The sequence below is a fragment of the Macadamia integrifolia genome, unplaced genomic scaffold, assembly GCF_013358625.1.
Source record: "Macadamia integrifolia cultivar HAES 741 unplaced genomic scaffold, SCU_Mint_v3 scaffold779, whole genome shotgun sequence".
NCBI lineage: Eukaryota > Viridiplantae > Streptophyta > Magnoliopsida > Proteales > Proteaceae > Macadamia > Macadamia integrifolia.
Genome location: NW_024870537.1, coordinates 306,396 through 324,665, shown reverse-complemented (window position 1 = coordinate 324,665; position 18,270 = coordinate 306,396). Strand labels below are relative to the sequence as shown.

The following is an 18,270-nucleotide window of genomic DNA, read 5'->3' as shown; positions in this document are numbered from 1 at the left end:
GTTTGTCACCTTCAAAAGTCTCTTTATGGTCTCAAACACGCATCTCGTAACTGGTTCTCGAAGTTCTCAACAACCCTTCTTGATGCTGGTTTTTCACAGTCAAAGGCTGACTACTCCTTATTCACTTTATGTGGCACATCATCTTTTATAGCTGTGTTGGTCTATGTTGATGACATCATCATCACTGGTGATGATCCTACTTCGATCAGCCTCCTAAAGCGCTTCCTCTATTCCTATTTCCAAATTAAAGATCTAGGACCATTGGAATATTTTCTCGGCATTGAGGTAGCTCGTAATAAAAATGGTATCCATCTCTCTCAAAGGAAGTATGCTTTGGACATTCTTGCCGATGTTGTTTTACTTGGTGGCCGCCATCATGAATTTCCCATGGAACCCAATCTCAAGCTCACACCAGATGATGGTGTACTTCTTCCTAATCCTGCTCTTTATCGTCCCCTTGTTGGACGCCTATTATACCTCACCATCACTCACCTAGATCTGGCATATTCTGTAAATGTCTTAAGTCACTACATGAGCACAGCACGGGAACCTCATTGGCAAGCGGCTCTTCGTGTTGTTCGCTACATTAAATCTAGCCCTAGTACTGGCATATATTTCTCTGCTACTAGTCCACTAGTTCTAACTGCCTACTCTGACTCAGATTGGGCTGCTTGCCCTACCACCAGATGATCTATCAAGGGTTATTGTACTTTTCTTGGCACCAGTCCTATCTCTTGGAAGTCTAAGAAACAATATACCGTCTTACGGTCCTCTACAGAAGCTAAATATCGTGCCATGGCATTTGCTTCTTGTGAAATCACTTGGCTTCAACAGTTGCTCTCTAATCTTCGTGTGCCACGCCACACCACCACACTTTATTAGGATAATTAGGCTGCTATACATATTGCCTCTAATCCTGTTTTTCACAAGATAACGAAGCATATTGAGATAGATTGTCATCTCATCCGAGATAAAATCATTTATGGCCACATCAAGACTTCTTTTGTTCCTTCAAGACACCAAGTTGCAGATGTTATCACCAAAGCTCTAGGGAGATCTGACTTTCATAATCTCATTAGCAAGTTGGTTCGTGATATCCACTCTCCAACTTGAGGGGGAGTGTTGAACATATTCTTCACGTGGAGAATATACACCTTCTATACTGTCTACCTGCCTTGTATATATCTTTCCTTCATTATACTTATTCTTTATTTGTGAAATTCTTTCCTTGATGTAAATATTAGTTTCCTTTCATTAGGATTCTGATTGTCTTTTCTTATGGAGAAATATTCTCCTCTTCTGTATATAATTTACCTTCATTATTGACTCTTGTCACAAAATTCCAATTCTTTCAGATAAAATGATATCTTTCTTAACTTAGTATGGTATCAATTTTCGAGATACAAACGGTTAATATGTATCGAATTGTATCAAAATTCCAAAATCATATTGAATACCCAAACTTATCAAAATCATATTGATTGACTCCGTTGCTTAATACCGAATTATACATTATATAACTTGTGCAATTTCCCAAGAAAAAGAGAAAAAATGTTGGCGCCTGGACCATCAAAGGCGTCTGGAGATTAGACTTTGGAGGTAGGTGAACGTTATGGCTTATTAGAGTAAAAACCCGTGCTTCGATTATTCCTAGCAATTTCCAGGGGGACAAACACAAAAAATGGAACGTGAAACCCTCTTTATTTTCTCAAACGTCTGATTGGAATCTAAACTTGTTTGATGTCTTGTCTTTTTTTTTGGTAGGATGTTGGATGTCTTGTCAATCACAATAATTTAGCTAGTGGACCCCACAAATGAGGTCCTCGCTCTCGATACAGAATAACGGGGGCAGTGGTGGTAGCGGACGCGTGGGACCATTTTTTCAGAATTATTTATGAGAGAGACAGAAAGTGTGAGTGGAGCTCTCTCGTGGAACCCTCGAAGGAGGCAAAAACAGCCAAAGCCTCTGACGACGTCATCGTCTCTTTTTATCTTTTCCTTTGGCAGAGGTACGGCGACGTTTTAACAGATAAAGACACTTTCGACCACATTATTCTAGTGGTACATGGGATTGGGACCCATCCTGCAAATAGACGGTCAAAATAGGCTTATCAAAGAAGCGGGACCCACAGTAACTACTCACGTCCACCAACACCACGACCGCAGACGGTAGGTTCCGTCTACCTATGGAAAATGTCAGAAATGTTCATCCAAAATTACAAATCTTATCTTTCCAATACGATTCCAGCTGGTAAATTAATTAGGGTTTACTAATAGAGTTGTAAGTTGGAACGGAACGAATCAGGCAAGGGTAGTATCGTAATCTCACTTCCTGCAAACAGCTATAAATTGAGAGGCGAGAGGTCAAGAACGGATCCGAGAAATCCCTAATTTTCTGTGTCAAGAACTCAAGATTCATCCCTTACTGAAGGCAACCTGTCTATACCCTTTCCCAAGTTCATCTCTTGTAGGGAATGCAGAGAGATGAGAGGAGGAGCTTCGCTATCTAAGCCTGTGTTGGGAGGGAGAGCCAGGAAGAACTGTGGAGGCAGGACTTGCCATCGTAAACACGTCGAAGACGGGTAGATTTGTTCTCTCTCAAAAATCTTTCGATTCGAATTCCTGTAAACTTCATTCTCTGGCGATAGAAGAAGATCCATTTTTTAGGTTTCAGAGTTTTCTTCTTAGTTTGTGGTGGATAAGGGGAAAGATTTTGTGATGGCGGATAACAACAGAGCCGATGGAAGCTCTGTGCTTCACGGAAAGTACGTGTTAGGTCGGCTTTTGGGTCATGGTACCTTCGCCAAGGTCTACGTAGCAAAAAATATACAGAGTGGTAAAAGTGTGGCAATGAAGGTTGTTGGGAAGGAGAAGGTGATTAAAGTTGGAATGATGGAGCAAGTGAAGCGCGAGATATCGGTTATGAAGATGGTGAAGCACCCGAACATCGTGGAGCTTCATGAGGTGATGGCGAGCAAGTCCAAGATCTATTTCGCCATGGATCTCGTCAGAGGCGGTGAACTCTTCTCCAAGATCGCCAAAGGTCGATTAAAAGAAGATGTCGCCAGATCTTACTTCCAGCAACTCATTTCTGCAATCGATTTCTGCCACAGCCGCGGGGTTTACCACCGAGATCTGAAGCCGGAAAATCTCCTCCTCGACGATGAAGGCAACCTCAAGGTCACCGATTTCGGTCTCAGTGCCTTATCTGAACATCTGAAACAGGACGGGCTTTTACACACAACTTGTGGAACCCCTGCTTATGTCGCTCCGGAGGTGATTGGAAAGAATGGTTATGATGGAGCTAAGGCTGATCTCTGGTCGTGTGGCGTCATTCTCTATGTTCTAATTGCAGGTTTTCTTCCGTTCCAAGAAGATAACATAGTGGCCATGTACAACAAGATACACAGAGGAGACTTCAAGTGTCCTCCTTGGTTCTCCACTGATGCTCGCCGGCTGGTAACCAAACTACTCGATCCGAATCCCAACACTCGGATCACCATCGACAAGGTCATGGAGTCGCCCTGGTTCAAGAAATCGTTGCCGAAAACTATACGAACGAAGGAAGAGATGGAATTCGATAGTTTCGAGGGAGAGAAGGAGAGCGAAGCGAAGGAAAAACAATTGGAGACGCTGAATGCCTTCCATATAATATCTTTATCAGAAGGGTTCGATCTGAAGCCATTGTTTGAGGAGAAGAAGAAGGAGGAGAAAGAGGAGCTTAGGTTTGCGACAACAAAGCCGGCGAGTAGCGTGATATCGAGACTGGAGGAGGTGGCGAAGGCGTTGAATTTCAATATCAAGAAGAGCGACACGAGGGTGAAGTTGCAGGGGCAAGAGAGAGGGAGAAAAGGGAAACTTGCGATAGCGGCGGATATCTTCGCGGTGGCGCCGTCGTTCGTGGTGGTGGAAGTCAAGAAAGACGGTGGAGATACGCTTGAGTACAACCAGTTCTGCAGTAAGGAACTTAGACCGGCGTTGAAAGACATCGTCTGGACTTCTCTGGCAGATAATCCAACCCCTGCTTAGAGAATCAGATCCAAATTGGATTCGAAGATCATTTGCTCAATTTTCATTCGTATATGATTTTTATTGTTATCAGTATATAAAGTTTGGTAGCAGAATTTGGAACGGCTGTAAATTTCTCAACCGTCCCATTTGGTTTCGTTTATTATTATTATTATTATTATTTCTTTGTCAATCAGTTCTTAGTGTGTGGTTGCGAATTTGTGATTGTATGCCAAGTTTGGTGTGGTTGCACCTTGCATCATTTGGTCTACTAAATTTGTTTTCTTTTAGTTCACCAAAAAAAACTTGTTTTCTTTAGAAAATTGTCATTTTTTCACATCCGAGTGGAGAGGTGTGGTGAGTATTGGATGGTTGTATTTGCTAGTTTATTTATATCCTTATTAAATTTTTTTTTTGTTGATAAAAACTTCAATCTTATATTATCTTAAATGAGGCATTGGTTTTTGACGGTTTAAATGGTTCGATTTTCATGGTGTTAATTCAGTTTGAAACCAAATGAGTAACGGTTAAAATTGACCCAACTCATTTATTAAACGGTTTTATGATTTTGGTATAAACAGCTATGTTTTAAGTTCGATAAATATATACATAAGTCAAGTAATTCATTACCTCCTACGTTATTTTGCTTTCTAAGGCGGAGTATTGTGTTCTCTCGAAGTCAACTGGGGTAACTCCTTGGGTTTGTGTTGCACAATTTAACCATTATACCATAGGCACTTGAAAAAATTGTATCCCCTCCAAGCCAACTGGGATAACTCCTTGGGGTTTGTGTTGCACAATTTAACCATTACACTATAGGCGTTTGAAAAAATCTAATGACATGTTATTAGAATTGAAATCGAGTCATTTAAAGTAAGATTGTTGAAATTGTTTATTAAATGATTTGATCTTAGATTTATCTAAAAAATCTTGCACCATATCGAATTGTTAAACACCATTAAGTTAATAACTGACCTTTAATTGAGCCAACCAGAGGAACACTAGCAACTACCAGTCATTGTTCCAATTAAACCTTAAAACGAAAATCCAAATCCGACACAAAAACAATAGAAAGTTATGCCCCACAGAAAGATTAACTTTAGAGCCACATGCAAATCAGTTAATAGAGTACAACACAAACATTCGAAGAAGGCCTAACAAAGAATTCCAACGTAAATGAATTAATTGGTTTTACCGTATGTATCTAATTTGAATTGCTTGAACGGTCTCTTACACCTTATGAGGCTGACATTTTTGGTCAAACAACCTTGGAAGTAATCCAATATTGGTCGTTAGATATTTTTGGTCGCATTAATCGCTGTGTTCGAAAATTTTGAAATCAAGTCTATTTATCTATTATTTAAGGTAAGATTTTATTTTTGTCTCACGTTACTTATTTTCAAAGTTGTCTTGAGCTGAAATGATTCTTGAAATTAATTTTTCTTTTTGTATGAAATGATTCTTGATTTTCTTTCTATTAAGAATGTAAGATACAATTAATTGACCCAACAATCTTTACCTTAGTTTGGTTTAAATAAACTATGTTTTTTCGGTGCATAATGGTGAGTCTACTAATGTAACCGGCTAGGTATAGCCATTTCCTTACCGATTGTGCCCTTGGGAGACTAGGCCTTCTTGCGTCCTGAGACATGAAGACCTGATTCCCGAAGTTGAATTCTAGTTCAATCGACTTCTTGCCGAGGCACCTACCTAAACGTTTTATGTCCAAACTAGTGGCTCGGCCCTTTTGAGGACGACCCATGGCCCGGCCTTCTTCGGGACGAGCCCATAGCTCAACCTTCTTTAAAATGAGCCCATGACTCGGCCTTCCTTGATGGGCTCGACCCTTTTTAGGACAAGACCATGGCTCGACCTTCTTTGGGACGAACCCATTGCTCAACCTTCCTGGGGACGAGCCCATTGCTCGGCCATCCTTAGGACAAGCTTGTGGTTTGGCCATGCCAGGCTGAGCGAACCTAGCCTGATCACCTCCGGCATTTAGGTCACCGCTCTTGATATCTTGCGCCGACAGGTCAAAAAATCTTACCAGCTCATCAGATCATCAGCGGATTCCAGTAGACCTATCTAACGATTGAGTCATGAAGTTGCCCATTCTGGGAATCCCCAAATAAGGAGTCCCACCTGAATTAGTCGTGTGGAATCAAGGGTGAGGCCCACCTTCGTATTCCACACCCTTGGCAAAATAGAATATTCCAAGGATCTTCTCTACAAGATATGGAGTCAGTTTCCATGTCAATCACTTGCTAAGTAAGGACTCTATAAACTGCCATCAACCATTGCCTATAAATAATCAAAGTAAGCCCCTGAAGAGGGTAATCGATCATGGATTAAAGTTTTACCTATTGTGAGATTTCTGACTTAAGAATCAGAGTGTTCTTAGTCAGTCCAGCCTGATGTTCCTTGCTTATAGTTTTTGTGTAGTTCTCTTCAAGAACAACTTTTGTATGGGAACCTAGGAAGTCAAAATCAGCACATCAGATTGGTGTCGTCCATGGGATCTGATGAGGGAATTTCTCCCTAACCACGGCGCGGCCAAGGAGCGAACTAACGAATGCTGCACTGCTACCCAAGCCCTTATCTGCCTGAGCTGTCACCTCGGCATCTCATCTAGCTGTGCTTCCACCTCGGCCCTCTATTAGCCCAAGCTGCCACCTCGGCCCTCATCTGGTCGTGTTGTCACCTCAACATCTCATCTGGCAGTGCTGCCGCCTCGATCCTCCATCAGCCCGAGCTGCCACCTTGGCCCTCATCTGGCCATGCTGCCACCTCGACCCTCATCTGGCGGTACTTCCACCTCAGCCCTCCATCAACCCGAGCTACCACCTTAACCCTCCTCTGACTGTGCTGCCGCCTCGATCTTCCATCAGCCCGAGTTGCCACCTCAGCCCTCATCTGGCTGTGCTGCCACCTCGGCTCGATGTCAAGGAGCAAGGTTCCCAGAAACGTGCTCTCATCCACTCCTACATTCAAGGTACGTAATCCCTGATCACAAGGATAGGACTCTATCCACTACATGCCACTAGAGGCATCCACTTCTCCCATGTTGGCACTTTCGAGAGAAGAGAGGAATATTCCCTTGGTATACCCTAGGATCTGAAATATTCCCAACATCAGAGAGTTGTCCCTTTCCAGGACTCTACACCCAGTAGGACTCTCCACGGACTTCCCCCTTTCTCCATTCCATTAGTGGCCTACAAATATCAGGTAAGGCTCCATTGAAGGGGATCGATCACTTCTTTTTTGACTGAAAACTCTCTTGAGTATCTGCTGTGAAAAGATCTGACTTAGGTATCGGAGAGTCCCCCGTTGGGTCAGCTCGGCTCTCCCCTGTCTTCCCTTTCGTTTAGGTCTACTGGAGCATCTAGAACTGCAAGGAAGATCCCCTGATTAATTTTTGGCACAACAGATTGGCGCCGTTCATGGGAAACTATTACAAAAAGCTACCTTGGATCAATGCAATTAAGGAGTGAGAAGGTTGTTTCCTCTACGACAATGTGAGTAAGGTCCACTCGCGATTCTCCACTTAAACATCCTCATTCACCCCCAATGATAGAATACGAGGATGTCTCAGCAGAGGCCTCCCCACAAAGACCCCAGCGAGCCTTACCTGACATGGCAGTTACTCCAGGAGAGGGAGACCAGCCCGAGAAAAACCCCCAGTAATCTCGCCAAATCCCGCCATTTGAGCAGCTCAACCGAATATGGAAGAACAGATGTAGAGCCTGCAATTGCAGCTGTTAGCAACAAACACTCTGGTATAGGACTTCATACGTTAGTTCGGTTCGGCACTCCCTGTACCCCCTACTGGCTCAGCTCAGTCGCCTAAGTCGGCTTCGGACAAGCGACCTCGAGATGAATCACCTGACAATAGTGTTACCCCTTAGTCAACAACCAGGAGGGGATTGGCCAGAACATCATGCATGGTTCACTCAGTGCCACCCCGATCTCCCACCGAGAGACGCCGACAAGGGACCCTTTCTGCACGGAATGGGGGGGCTTGCCATTCCACACGTAACCGGAGTCCTGAGACATGTAATGCCCATAGATGCATAGATCCCCACCCAGGGCAGGGAGACGCCAGCATTCGCCACAAAGACTTAGGGGCACGCATCCAAGCAAAGAACACAAGAACCCCTCACAGAGAACAGCTCGAGAAGCGCCCCCTCATGGAGGTCATCAAGGCTTGCCTCTTGGACTAGCCAGAGGCACACGACGGTAAGGCTAGGATTGGATTGGCAGGCGCCAGGATAGAGGAGGAAGCCCTAGAAGGGCCGAGAGGGAATGCTGCTCCCCAAACAGTCGGGCTAAGGATAGAAGGGACGACTTGGAGAGCCATATCCAGCGTCTCACTGAGAGGGTAGAAGGAATGCAGAGGTAAAGGCACCTAGCTGACGTGATGGTAACTCCTGCCCATAATGCACTATCTGATGAGCTGATAGATGCTGAGCTACCCCCAAATTTTGTGATACCTGTCGTTAATGCATATGACGGCACCATGGACTCCTATGATCACCTCCTATACTACAGTTCAACTATGGCAATCCATGGGAGGTCAAATGCAATTCTCTGTCGAGCCTTTGCGGCCTCATTAAAAGGAGCCGTGCTGATGTGGATGTCAAACTTGTGGCCTTGGTCCATCCATAGCTATGAAGAGTTGACAAGAGCGTTTCTCACACGTTTCCAAGCTAGTATGAAGCAGAAGTAAACTACACAGAACGTGATGAACATGAGACAGGGAGCAAGGGAGACAATAAGGGAGTTCCTTGCGTGGTTCACCAAGGTGACTCTAGAGGTAAAAAACCAACTAGTGGGAGTGGCGTATAGCACATTGTGCAATAGGGTAATGCACCCCGATCTGGTCTAGTCCCTTGCCCTCGACTTGCCAGAGACAATGCCCTAGCTATTAAGACAGTGCAATCAATACGCTAACATGGAAGAAGTCTTGGCTACCAGGGGGATGGCTGACAGAGGTGACCAATCAGAGAAGGAGAAGAGAAGGCCTCTGAGAACCAGAGAAGATTCTCGCGAGCTAAAGAAGAACAGAACAGATCGACCGCTTGAAATAGCTAAACCCAAGCGATTTGAACTTGATCATTCGTGAACAACCCTACTCTTAGAGATCCAAGATTAGAATTATTTTTGCTAGCCCAGGCTAATGACGGCTAAACCAGAGAAAAGAAACCCCAACTGGTACTGTCGATACCACCGAGACCATGGACATGACACTGAAGACTGCAAGTCTTTGAAATGGAAAATTGATGAGCTAATCAGGACAAGATACCTTAATAAGTATTTAAATAAAAAATATGGAGGGAACTGGCTTGAGTCGAGGAGAGATGAGGCCAGGTCGAGCCACGGTAGGACCAAGCTGCCTAAGGAGCCCACCGTTGATCGAGCTGATAAATACAATAACCAGCCAGTGGGTCCAAAAATTCTGACAATTATAGGTGGACCCATGATGGATTCAGTCAGAAAATCCAAGGCCCATGCACGGCTCGTTTGCATCACAGAACAACCCGTCAAAGCCCTCAAACTGGATCCGCCCATCACATTCTCTGACAAAGACCTGAAAGAGCTAAATTGGCCTCACAATAACGCCATCGTGGTTCAATTAGTGGTGGCCAACCACCCCTTCCACAGGGTCCTAGTGGACACAGGAGCTTCCGTTGATCTCATGTCCTATGAAGCCGTTATGAAATTGGGACTTGGAACTGGAGCTTTAAAGCAGGCCCCAGGACCCTTGTATGGATTTTCGGGCACACTAGTGGAGCTAGAAGGAGTTATTGACCTGCGAGTGACCATCGGCCAGGAAACTCAAATGGCCACTACCATGATTTCTTTTATGATCACCAAGATAGCCTCACCTTACAATGCAATCCTCGGTCGACCTGGTCTCAATGGCCTTGGAGCGATTGTGTCCACCAAGCATATGAAAGTCAAGTTCCTTATCAGCAACAGAATCGGGGAATGTAGGTCTAGCCAAAAGGAATCCTGGGAGTGCTATGCCAACTTCATAAAATCTATTAAGATGCCATGCTCTGGCCTAGTATGTATAGTAAAAATCATCGATTTCCGCGATGAACCCCTCCTGAATCGAGCCAAGCCAGTTGAACAACTACTGACTCTCCCTATTATTGAGGCCGAACCGTCAAAGACTGTTTAGCTCAGAGCATTGCTGACCTCCCAACGTCATGATGAAACCTGAACACGATGAAAACTTTGATACTTTGCGTGGAAGGCTTCTGATATGCCAGGCATCTCAAGGGCCGTAGTCGAGCATAGTCTGGATGTTAACCTGGGCTTCAAATCTATCCAGTAGAAGTGCAGTAACTTTGTGACTGAGCGAAACACCATCATCAATGAGGAGGTTGACAAACTCCTGGCTACAGGATTCATGACGGAAGTAAAATACCCAACTTGGTTGGCCAATGTAGTCATGGTTTCGAAGTCCAATGGGAAGTGGAGGATCTGCATAGACTACACTGACTTGAACAAGGCCTGTCACAAGGACTGCTATCCCCTTCCCAGGATTGACTTCCTTATAGACTCAATGGCAGGCCACGAGATGCTGAATTTTATGGATGCATACTCTAGTTATAATCAGATAAAGATAAAGGTGGAGGATGAGGAGAAAACTGCATTCCTCACCACTTAGTGCAATTACTACTACACTATAATGCCCTTTGGCCTTAAGAATGCCGGAGCCACATACCAGAGGATGGTTAACATGATGTTCCGAAGCCAGATCAAAAGAAATATGAAAGTTCATGTAGATGACATGCTAGTCAAGATTACAAAAGGAGCTAATCATGTGCTAGATCTGAAGGAAGCCTTCAAAGTTCTACGGTAGAACCAGATGAGGCTAAATCCTACCAAGTGCACATTCTTAGTGACTTCTGGGAAGTTCTTAGGCTTCCTAGTGTCACAAAGGGGCATAGAGGAAAACCCCTCCAAAATTAAGGCCATCTAAGAAATGCGCCCGCTAAGAAGAATTCGCGAGGTTCAGAAGCTGACAGGGTGCCTGGCTGCATTGAACAGGTTCCTATCCTGAGCTGGGGACAAGTGTCTTCCTTTCTTTAAGCTACTAAAAGGAGGGAAAGGCCACCATCAATTTTACTAGACAGAATAATGCGAAGCGGCTTTTGCAGAAATCAAAGCCTGCTTGACCAGGCCTCCGTAGCTGAGCCGACCAGAGCCAGAAGAGGTGCTACAGCTCTATCTTGCTACTTCATCGGTAGCTGTTAGTGCAATTCTCATAAAAGAAGAAGGAAAGACCCAGAAGCCTATCTACTATGTGAGTCATGTGCTCCTGAATGCAGAAACCTTGTACTCAAGAATGGAGAGGCTCGTACTAGCACTGGTCATGGCAGCCAAGAAGTTGAGACCTTACATTCAAGCGCACACTATAGCTGTACTGATGGATCAGCCACAGTGGAAGGCACTCCACAGCCCTAGCATAGCAGGACAAATGGTGAGCTGGGCTATCTAGTTAAGTGAGCATAACATCGAGTACTGACCAAGAAGTGCAATCAAGGGTCAGGAACTGGCCGATTTCTTGGTAGAATGTACACAGACCGAAGAAGAGAGAGCCACGAGGGTTGAGCCGAATAGAAATGGAAACTCTTTGTTGATGGATCCAGCACCACAATAAGGAGCGGCGTTGGACTTATCTGCAAAGCCCAGAGGAATTCATAATACAATATGCCTTCAGATTTGCATTTCCTGCAACAAACAATGAAGCAGAATATAAAGCCCTGATAGTGGGAATCAAACTGGCAAAGGCTATGATGGCAGAAGATCTGGTCACACATAGTGACTCACAGTTGATTGTAAACCAAGTCAATAGGCAATATGAAGCCAAGGAGGAGAGAATGACCAAATATCTGAAAGAAGCGCTTCGTTTGAGTACCAGCTTCAATACGTTCGTAATAGTATAAGTCCCGCAGAAAGAAAATACGGTAGCAGATGCCCTCTTCAAACTAGCTACCGTAGAACTCGGGGACTGCGCAAACTCAGTATACTTTAAAGTACTAGACAAACCTACTTATGAACAAGAGGTAATGTGTAACAACACGCGGCTAGCCGAGCCAAGCTAGATGGACCCTATTATAGACTATTTTCTAGATGGACATCTCCCTGGAGACCAGATAGAAGCAAGGGCAGTCAAGAGGAGGGCAGCCAAATACACCCTCTAAGATGGAGTATTGTACAAAAGGGTAATATCTTGGCCCCTGCTAAAGTGCCTACCACCGAACCAAGCAAAGGAGACACTCCGTGAGGTCCATGAATGAATTTGTGGAGGACACATGGGAGGAAGGGCGCTGGCCTACAAGGTGTTACGCCAAGGATTCTACTGGCCAAAAATATAATAAGATGCAATGAAATTTACCCGATGATGCTTTAAATGTCAAGTACACTCCTCAATACTGCACGCCCTGGCTATTGAACTTAGCTTCATAGTTTGCCCGATCCCATTCGCGATGTGGGGAATAGATATCCTAGGGCAGTTCAAGAAAGCCAAGGGCGGTGTCCAGTTTTTGATTGTCGCTATTGATTACTTCACTAAATGGGTGGAAGCGCATCCCCTGGAAAAGATCACTGAGCAAGCAGTAGAAATGTTCGTAAGGGACGACGTCATATACTGCTATGGTGTCCCAATGGTACTAATCACAGATAATGGTCGACAATTCGACAATCAGAAATTCAGGCTCTTCGGTAGTAACTTTAACATTGATTTTTGAAACACTGCTGTAGCACACCCACAATCGAACGACCAGGTAGAAATGGCCAACCACATACTTCTAGATGGGATAAAGAAGAGGCTAGACTAGGAAAAGAAGAACTAGACCGATCAGCCACTCAGTGTATTTTGGGCATATCGTACCACAGCTCTGACCCCTACAAGGGAGATGCCATTCCGCTTGGCATACGGGACTGAAGCATTAACCCCTGTAGAGGTGACCCAAGCCTTGTTCTGATCAACAACATTTGAAGCATCACAGAATGAGGCAGGGCTCCAAGCAAACATCTACTTCATAGACTAAGTTCGAGAAGAAGCTCTAGTGCGGAATGAAGCCTATAAACAAAAAGTTAGGCAGTACCACAACCAAAAGGTCAGGCCACGAGGATTCATAGCATGTGACTTAGTCCTCAGGAAAGCAGCTGCAACAGACCCAAGAAGTGAAGGCAAGCTAAGCACCAACTGGGAAGGCCCGTACATAGTCTCCAAAGTGGTGCGCCCTGGTACTTACCACTTGCAGACTCAGGGGGTACAACTGTACCAAGAGTATGGAATGTTGAAAATCTCAAAAAAATTTACCAGTAGATTGCATTGAAGTCCCCTTGACTGGGTGTTAGTCTTATAGATTATATATTTCAGCACCTTAGTTTTCATATTTCAATTATTCAATTTCATTCATAGAGCAGATTAGACTCTATTTCGAAGCAATGTATTTGTCACAAGTGCATGCCATACATCAATAAACTATGAAACTTCTCTCAAATATCTAGCTCTTCTAAGGCATTAAGACTGAGCTCCAGCTCGGCAGCATCTAAGACCAACCTTTAGCTCGGCACTACCAAGACCAGACCCTAGTTTGGAAAATTAAGGACCTTAACGTCTAAGGCATAAAGACTGAGCTCCAGCTCGACAGCATCCAAGACCGAGCTCCAGTTCGACAGCATCCAAGATCGAGCTCTAGCTCGACACAACCAAGACTAGACCCTAGTTTGGTAACTTAAAGACCTTAATATCTAAGGCATAAAGACCGAGCTCTAGCTCGGTAGCATCTAAGACTGAGCTCTAGCTCGGCAGCATCTAAGACCAAGTTCCAGCTCAGAACTACCAAGACCAAACCCTAGTTTGGAAACTTAAAGACCTTATCATCTAAGGCATAAAGACCGAGCTCCGGCTCGGCACCATCAAAACCAAATCCAGGTTTGACATCTCAAATACCGTCCAAGGCATCAAGCTTGAGCTTTAGCCCGACATTGCTGCTGCCCAAGTCTAGGCATAATGCTTCGCTATACTATGATGCACAATGCTTCACTATACTATGATACATAAGATCAAATCAAGCTCAACTAAATAATGGAACTACCTTACATAAATGGAAGAGGCATAAGGAATGAAGAAAAAGTATTTTTTTTCATTAATGACGGAGGGAAGAAACCCTCAAGAATTACATCAACTCCCAAATAGGATTTTTACAAAAAAAGAAAAAAAAAGGGAAGAAGATTACATCACTCTAGCAATGGGGAAAAGGGAAAAGACAACATCAGTATTGTAGAAGTTTTGGGGGGACTGGTTTAAGAGGAAGAGAGGTGGTTCACTTGGTTGCTTTAGGGTCAGCTTAAGTCACCTCTTCACTAACCTCGGCCTGATCGGCGAGCTGCACTTAAGGAGCTGGGGTAGGAGCGTGCTGCTCATATTTAGAAAAGTCAAAATCTGGCTTCTTGCCAAGGACGAACTGAGTAGCGTCTTCCAAGCCGACCTGAAATGAAGAGACATACATCAACTAGCCATTTTTGACCAACTTCAGGGTTCAACCACCTCTCAGCAGCGACCTCATCGTTTGCCGCCAGCTCGACCTGATGCTTCTTATCCAGCTCAGAAATCTTAGCTGAAAGTTCAGCTTCTTTCCTTTTGCTGGCCTCATGAGCCTCAGCCAGCTCACTCTGGAGTGCGTCCTTCTCCTTGACAAGGCTGCTATTGATCCTGAGCTACTTAACGACCTCACGCTCCAGCTCGCCAGCTCTCTCCTCGTTGTCTCTTGCTTTTTGCTCCTTAGATCGAGCCTTTTTCTTCTCACTCTCCAGCTGACCCGTGGCCATCTGGAGCTCCCCTTGGAGACACTTTACCTCATTGTTAGCCTTGGCACGACCAACGGCCATGTTCTTGAACCGTTGAACAACGTCAACCATAAGAGCAAAACCCTGCAAGGATCCAATAGAGTTATGAATACTTGAAACTCCAGCAAGCACAAAGAATGAGAGGAGGAGAATACTTACTTCGCCCATCCGGGCGTAGACCTGTTCTGAGAAGTCAATGTCAAATAATTTCCTCACACGGGCAATGTCCCTCTTGGGATGGCTACGACGGCACCAAACCCAAGCTGCAATGGGTTCCAGCACGGTGCCGTTCTCCAATAGGTCCACCCAGGAATCCATGAGCTGCTTTCCCATCCGGGACACCTTGGGAGGGTTGCCCTACTGCACCTCCTCCACAGGTGAACACCTCCTCTTTTGGTCATCGGTGCCTGCCCTTGCTTGATTAGGCTTGTCGGTCTACCCCGGTGCCTTCTCCCCAGAGCCCACTGGCTCCTTGCCTTTCATAGAGCACGGAGTCCCGTGCCAAGCTGAATATTGGATTGGGGGGAATCTCCTTCCCTAGCTTACCCCCAATAATGAGCGGTGAGGCCTTGTTACCCACACCAGGGAGAGGGGTGACCTTTGCACGAAGGTTAGCGCTAGCCACTGCCTTGCCCTTGTCGACAGTCTTCTTGGTGACCTACTCGGCTGCCTCCTTCTTCCTTGCCTCCGCTGCCGTCGCGGTAAGGGATTTTTTGTCGAAATTCACATTAACCACTGCAAAGCAAGGAAAAACCAAGCTGAATTAGTATTAAAATCAAGCTGTAGGAAAACCGAGCTGAACTACTATGAACCAGACTCAATCGAACCCTCACCAGGGACTTCACTCAGCTCCCACTCTCGGAGGAAGTCTTCATCCTGCAGCATTCGAACATCCATTGTCTCCCCACCCAAACACATCTGATATGTTTGGAGGTCAGCTGGGGAGAGCTTGGGAGCTTGGTTCAGCATGGAGAGGGTGGGCTTTACCCAGCTGCTCTTGAAGGGGTTCCCCTCCATCGCCACATACTTCCACTTCTTCATCGAGGAAGGCATGTTGAGGAACATCTTCAAGTCATTGTAAGGACTGTCTCTGTCCCTTTTGGTGAAGTAGTACCACCCTGAGGTGTGTCTCTTCGCCAAAAACATCTTCTAGAATAAGTCCAGTGTCACGGTCTGGCCCAGCTTCAAGACAAACACCTCAAAGCTAAGAATAGTCCCCCAAGAGTTTGAAGTCAGCTGGTTAAGAGCAAGGCACCAGTGCTCAAAAACTGAGCTAACCAGCTCAGGCACTGGGATCCTAAGCCCGCTATGAAAAGTGACATCGTAAAGGGTGACCTCGTCCCCAGAGGCATCCACACATTCATCCTTATCTGGGACATGCATCACCACGTAATCTAGGATGCCATATCGACTCTGGATCAGGTCTAGAACCTTTGGCATCAGGATGCTCAGGGTATTGACCGTGGTTTTCTTCTCTCTAGAGGAGGAAGTAGAGCCTTCCCCCTCAGACTCTGCTAGGCCAGCATCAAGGACTTCAGCACCCGATGGGCCTACAACTAAAGTTCTTATTGCCGCTGCACTGGGGGACTAAGCTAGGATAATCGAGCTAGCATCATCGCTGGTCGAGATGGTCTCAGGTGAGATGACCTCCAGTTCTTGCTACTGCTCGAGCCTGAGCTACTGCCAGAACCGGAGTTATCATCGGAACCCTGACTGCTGGAAGTATTGCCATTGGAGGACGAAAGATTAGGAATGAGGCACTCGGGGTGATTTTCCCCAGGTCTCATGGTCGTCAAGGGGGTCTAGTTGGGCGAGTCTGGATTACGCTTATCGAGATCTCTAGGACTAACGCTAGGGTACACGGAGGGCTAAGCAGATGATCAACGAGTTACAACCATAATGTAATTTTACTTATTTGTTGTGGGGATGAACTTAGAAAATGAGTTTAAAAAATACGAGCTAGTAAGGACGAGAAAGAAGGAGAACGCTGTTCATGACACCGGGTTGCTCAGAGACTCTGTGGATGTCCGCGCTGAAGACAGGAGTGAGCTGAGCTGACTTTATTGCAAGATCAAGTGATAAGATTTCTAAAAAAAAAACGTATCCCATTTATAGGAGAAGGTGGTGGAGAACGGACGGATGGATCTGGATGAGATCAACGGTGAGCCCAAGTAGTCTCTTCACCTGCCCGAAGTGAATTTACGGCTCTGAGACATGTGGTAGAACCTACGCGTTTCATACTGAGCGAATGGTGCATGATAAAAAATTTAACCCCATTAAATGCTCTAGCTGTCCGAACCGAACTACTGGAGCGGGGCACTGGTGATGAGGGCATTTCTCCCTAACCATGGCGCGGTCAAGGAGCCAACTAATGAATGCTGCATTGCTACCCTAGCCCTTAACTGCCCGAGCTGTCACCTCGGCATCTCATCTGACCATGCTTTCTCCTCGGCTCTCTATTAGCTCGAGTTGCCACCTCGGCCCTCATCTGGCCGTGTTGTCACTTCGACATCTCATCTGACCATGCTGCCGCCTCGATCCTCTATCAGCTTGAGCTTCCACCTTGGCCCTCCATCAGCCCAAACTGCCACCTCGGTCCTAATCTGGCCGTGTTGCCACCTTGGCCCTCCATTAGCCCGAGCTACCACCTCAGCCCTCATTTGGCCATGCTGTCATCTCGGTCCTCCATCAGCCTGAGCTGCCACTTCGGTCCTTATCTGGCCATGCTACCCCCTCGGCCCTCATCTGGCCGTGCTGCCACCTAGGCCCTCCATCAGCCCGAGCTGCCACCTTAGTCCTCTATCAGCACGAGCTGCCACCTTGGCCCTCATCTGGTCATGCTGCCACCTCGGCCCAACATTAAGAAGCAAGGTTCCCAGAAACGTGCTCTCGTCCACTCCTACATTCAAGAAACATAATCTCTGATCACAAGGACATGACTCTATCCACTACACGTCACCAAAGGCATCCACTTCTCCCATGTTGGCAATTCTGAGATAAGAGGAGAATATTCCCTTAGTATACCCTAGGATCTAGAATATTCCCAGCATCAGAGAGTTGTCCATTTCCAGGACTCCACACCTAGTAGGACTCTCCATGAACTTCCCCCTTTATCCATTCCATCAGTGGCCTATAAATATCAAGGTAAGCCTCCATTGAAGGGGATCGATCACTTCTTTTTTGATTGAAAACTCTCTTGAGTATCTGCTATGGAAAGATCTTACTTAGGCATCAGAGAGTCCCTCATCGGGTCAGCCCAGTTCTCCCCTGTCTTCCCTTCCGTGCAAGTCGGCTAGAGCATCTGGAACTGCAAGTAAGGGTGTCAAATTGGAACCGAAACCGAAAATTTAATCCATATCTGGACCGAATACCCTGAACCAAATCCAACCC

At 45.6% G+C, this 18,270-nt stretch overlaps 1 protein-coding gene across 1 annotated transcript; it reads left to right on the top strand.

Annotated features, from left to right (window-relative positions):
• Window positions 1-2,370: 2,370 nt before the first annotated feature.
• Window positions 2,371-4,270, top strand: LOC122069962 (CBL-interacting serine/threonine-protein kinase 6-like). Its single transcript, XM_042634052.1, has one exon. The coding sequence runs from the start codon at window positions 2,719-2,721 to the stop codon at window positions 4,027-4,029; it is 1,311 nt and encodes a 436-aa protein (XP_042489986.1). The 5' UTR covers window positions 2,371-2,718; the 3' UTR covers window positions 4,030-4,270.
• The last annotated feature ends 14,000 nt before the right edge of the window (window positions 4,271-18,270 follow it).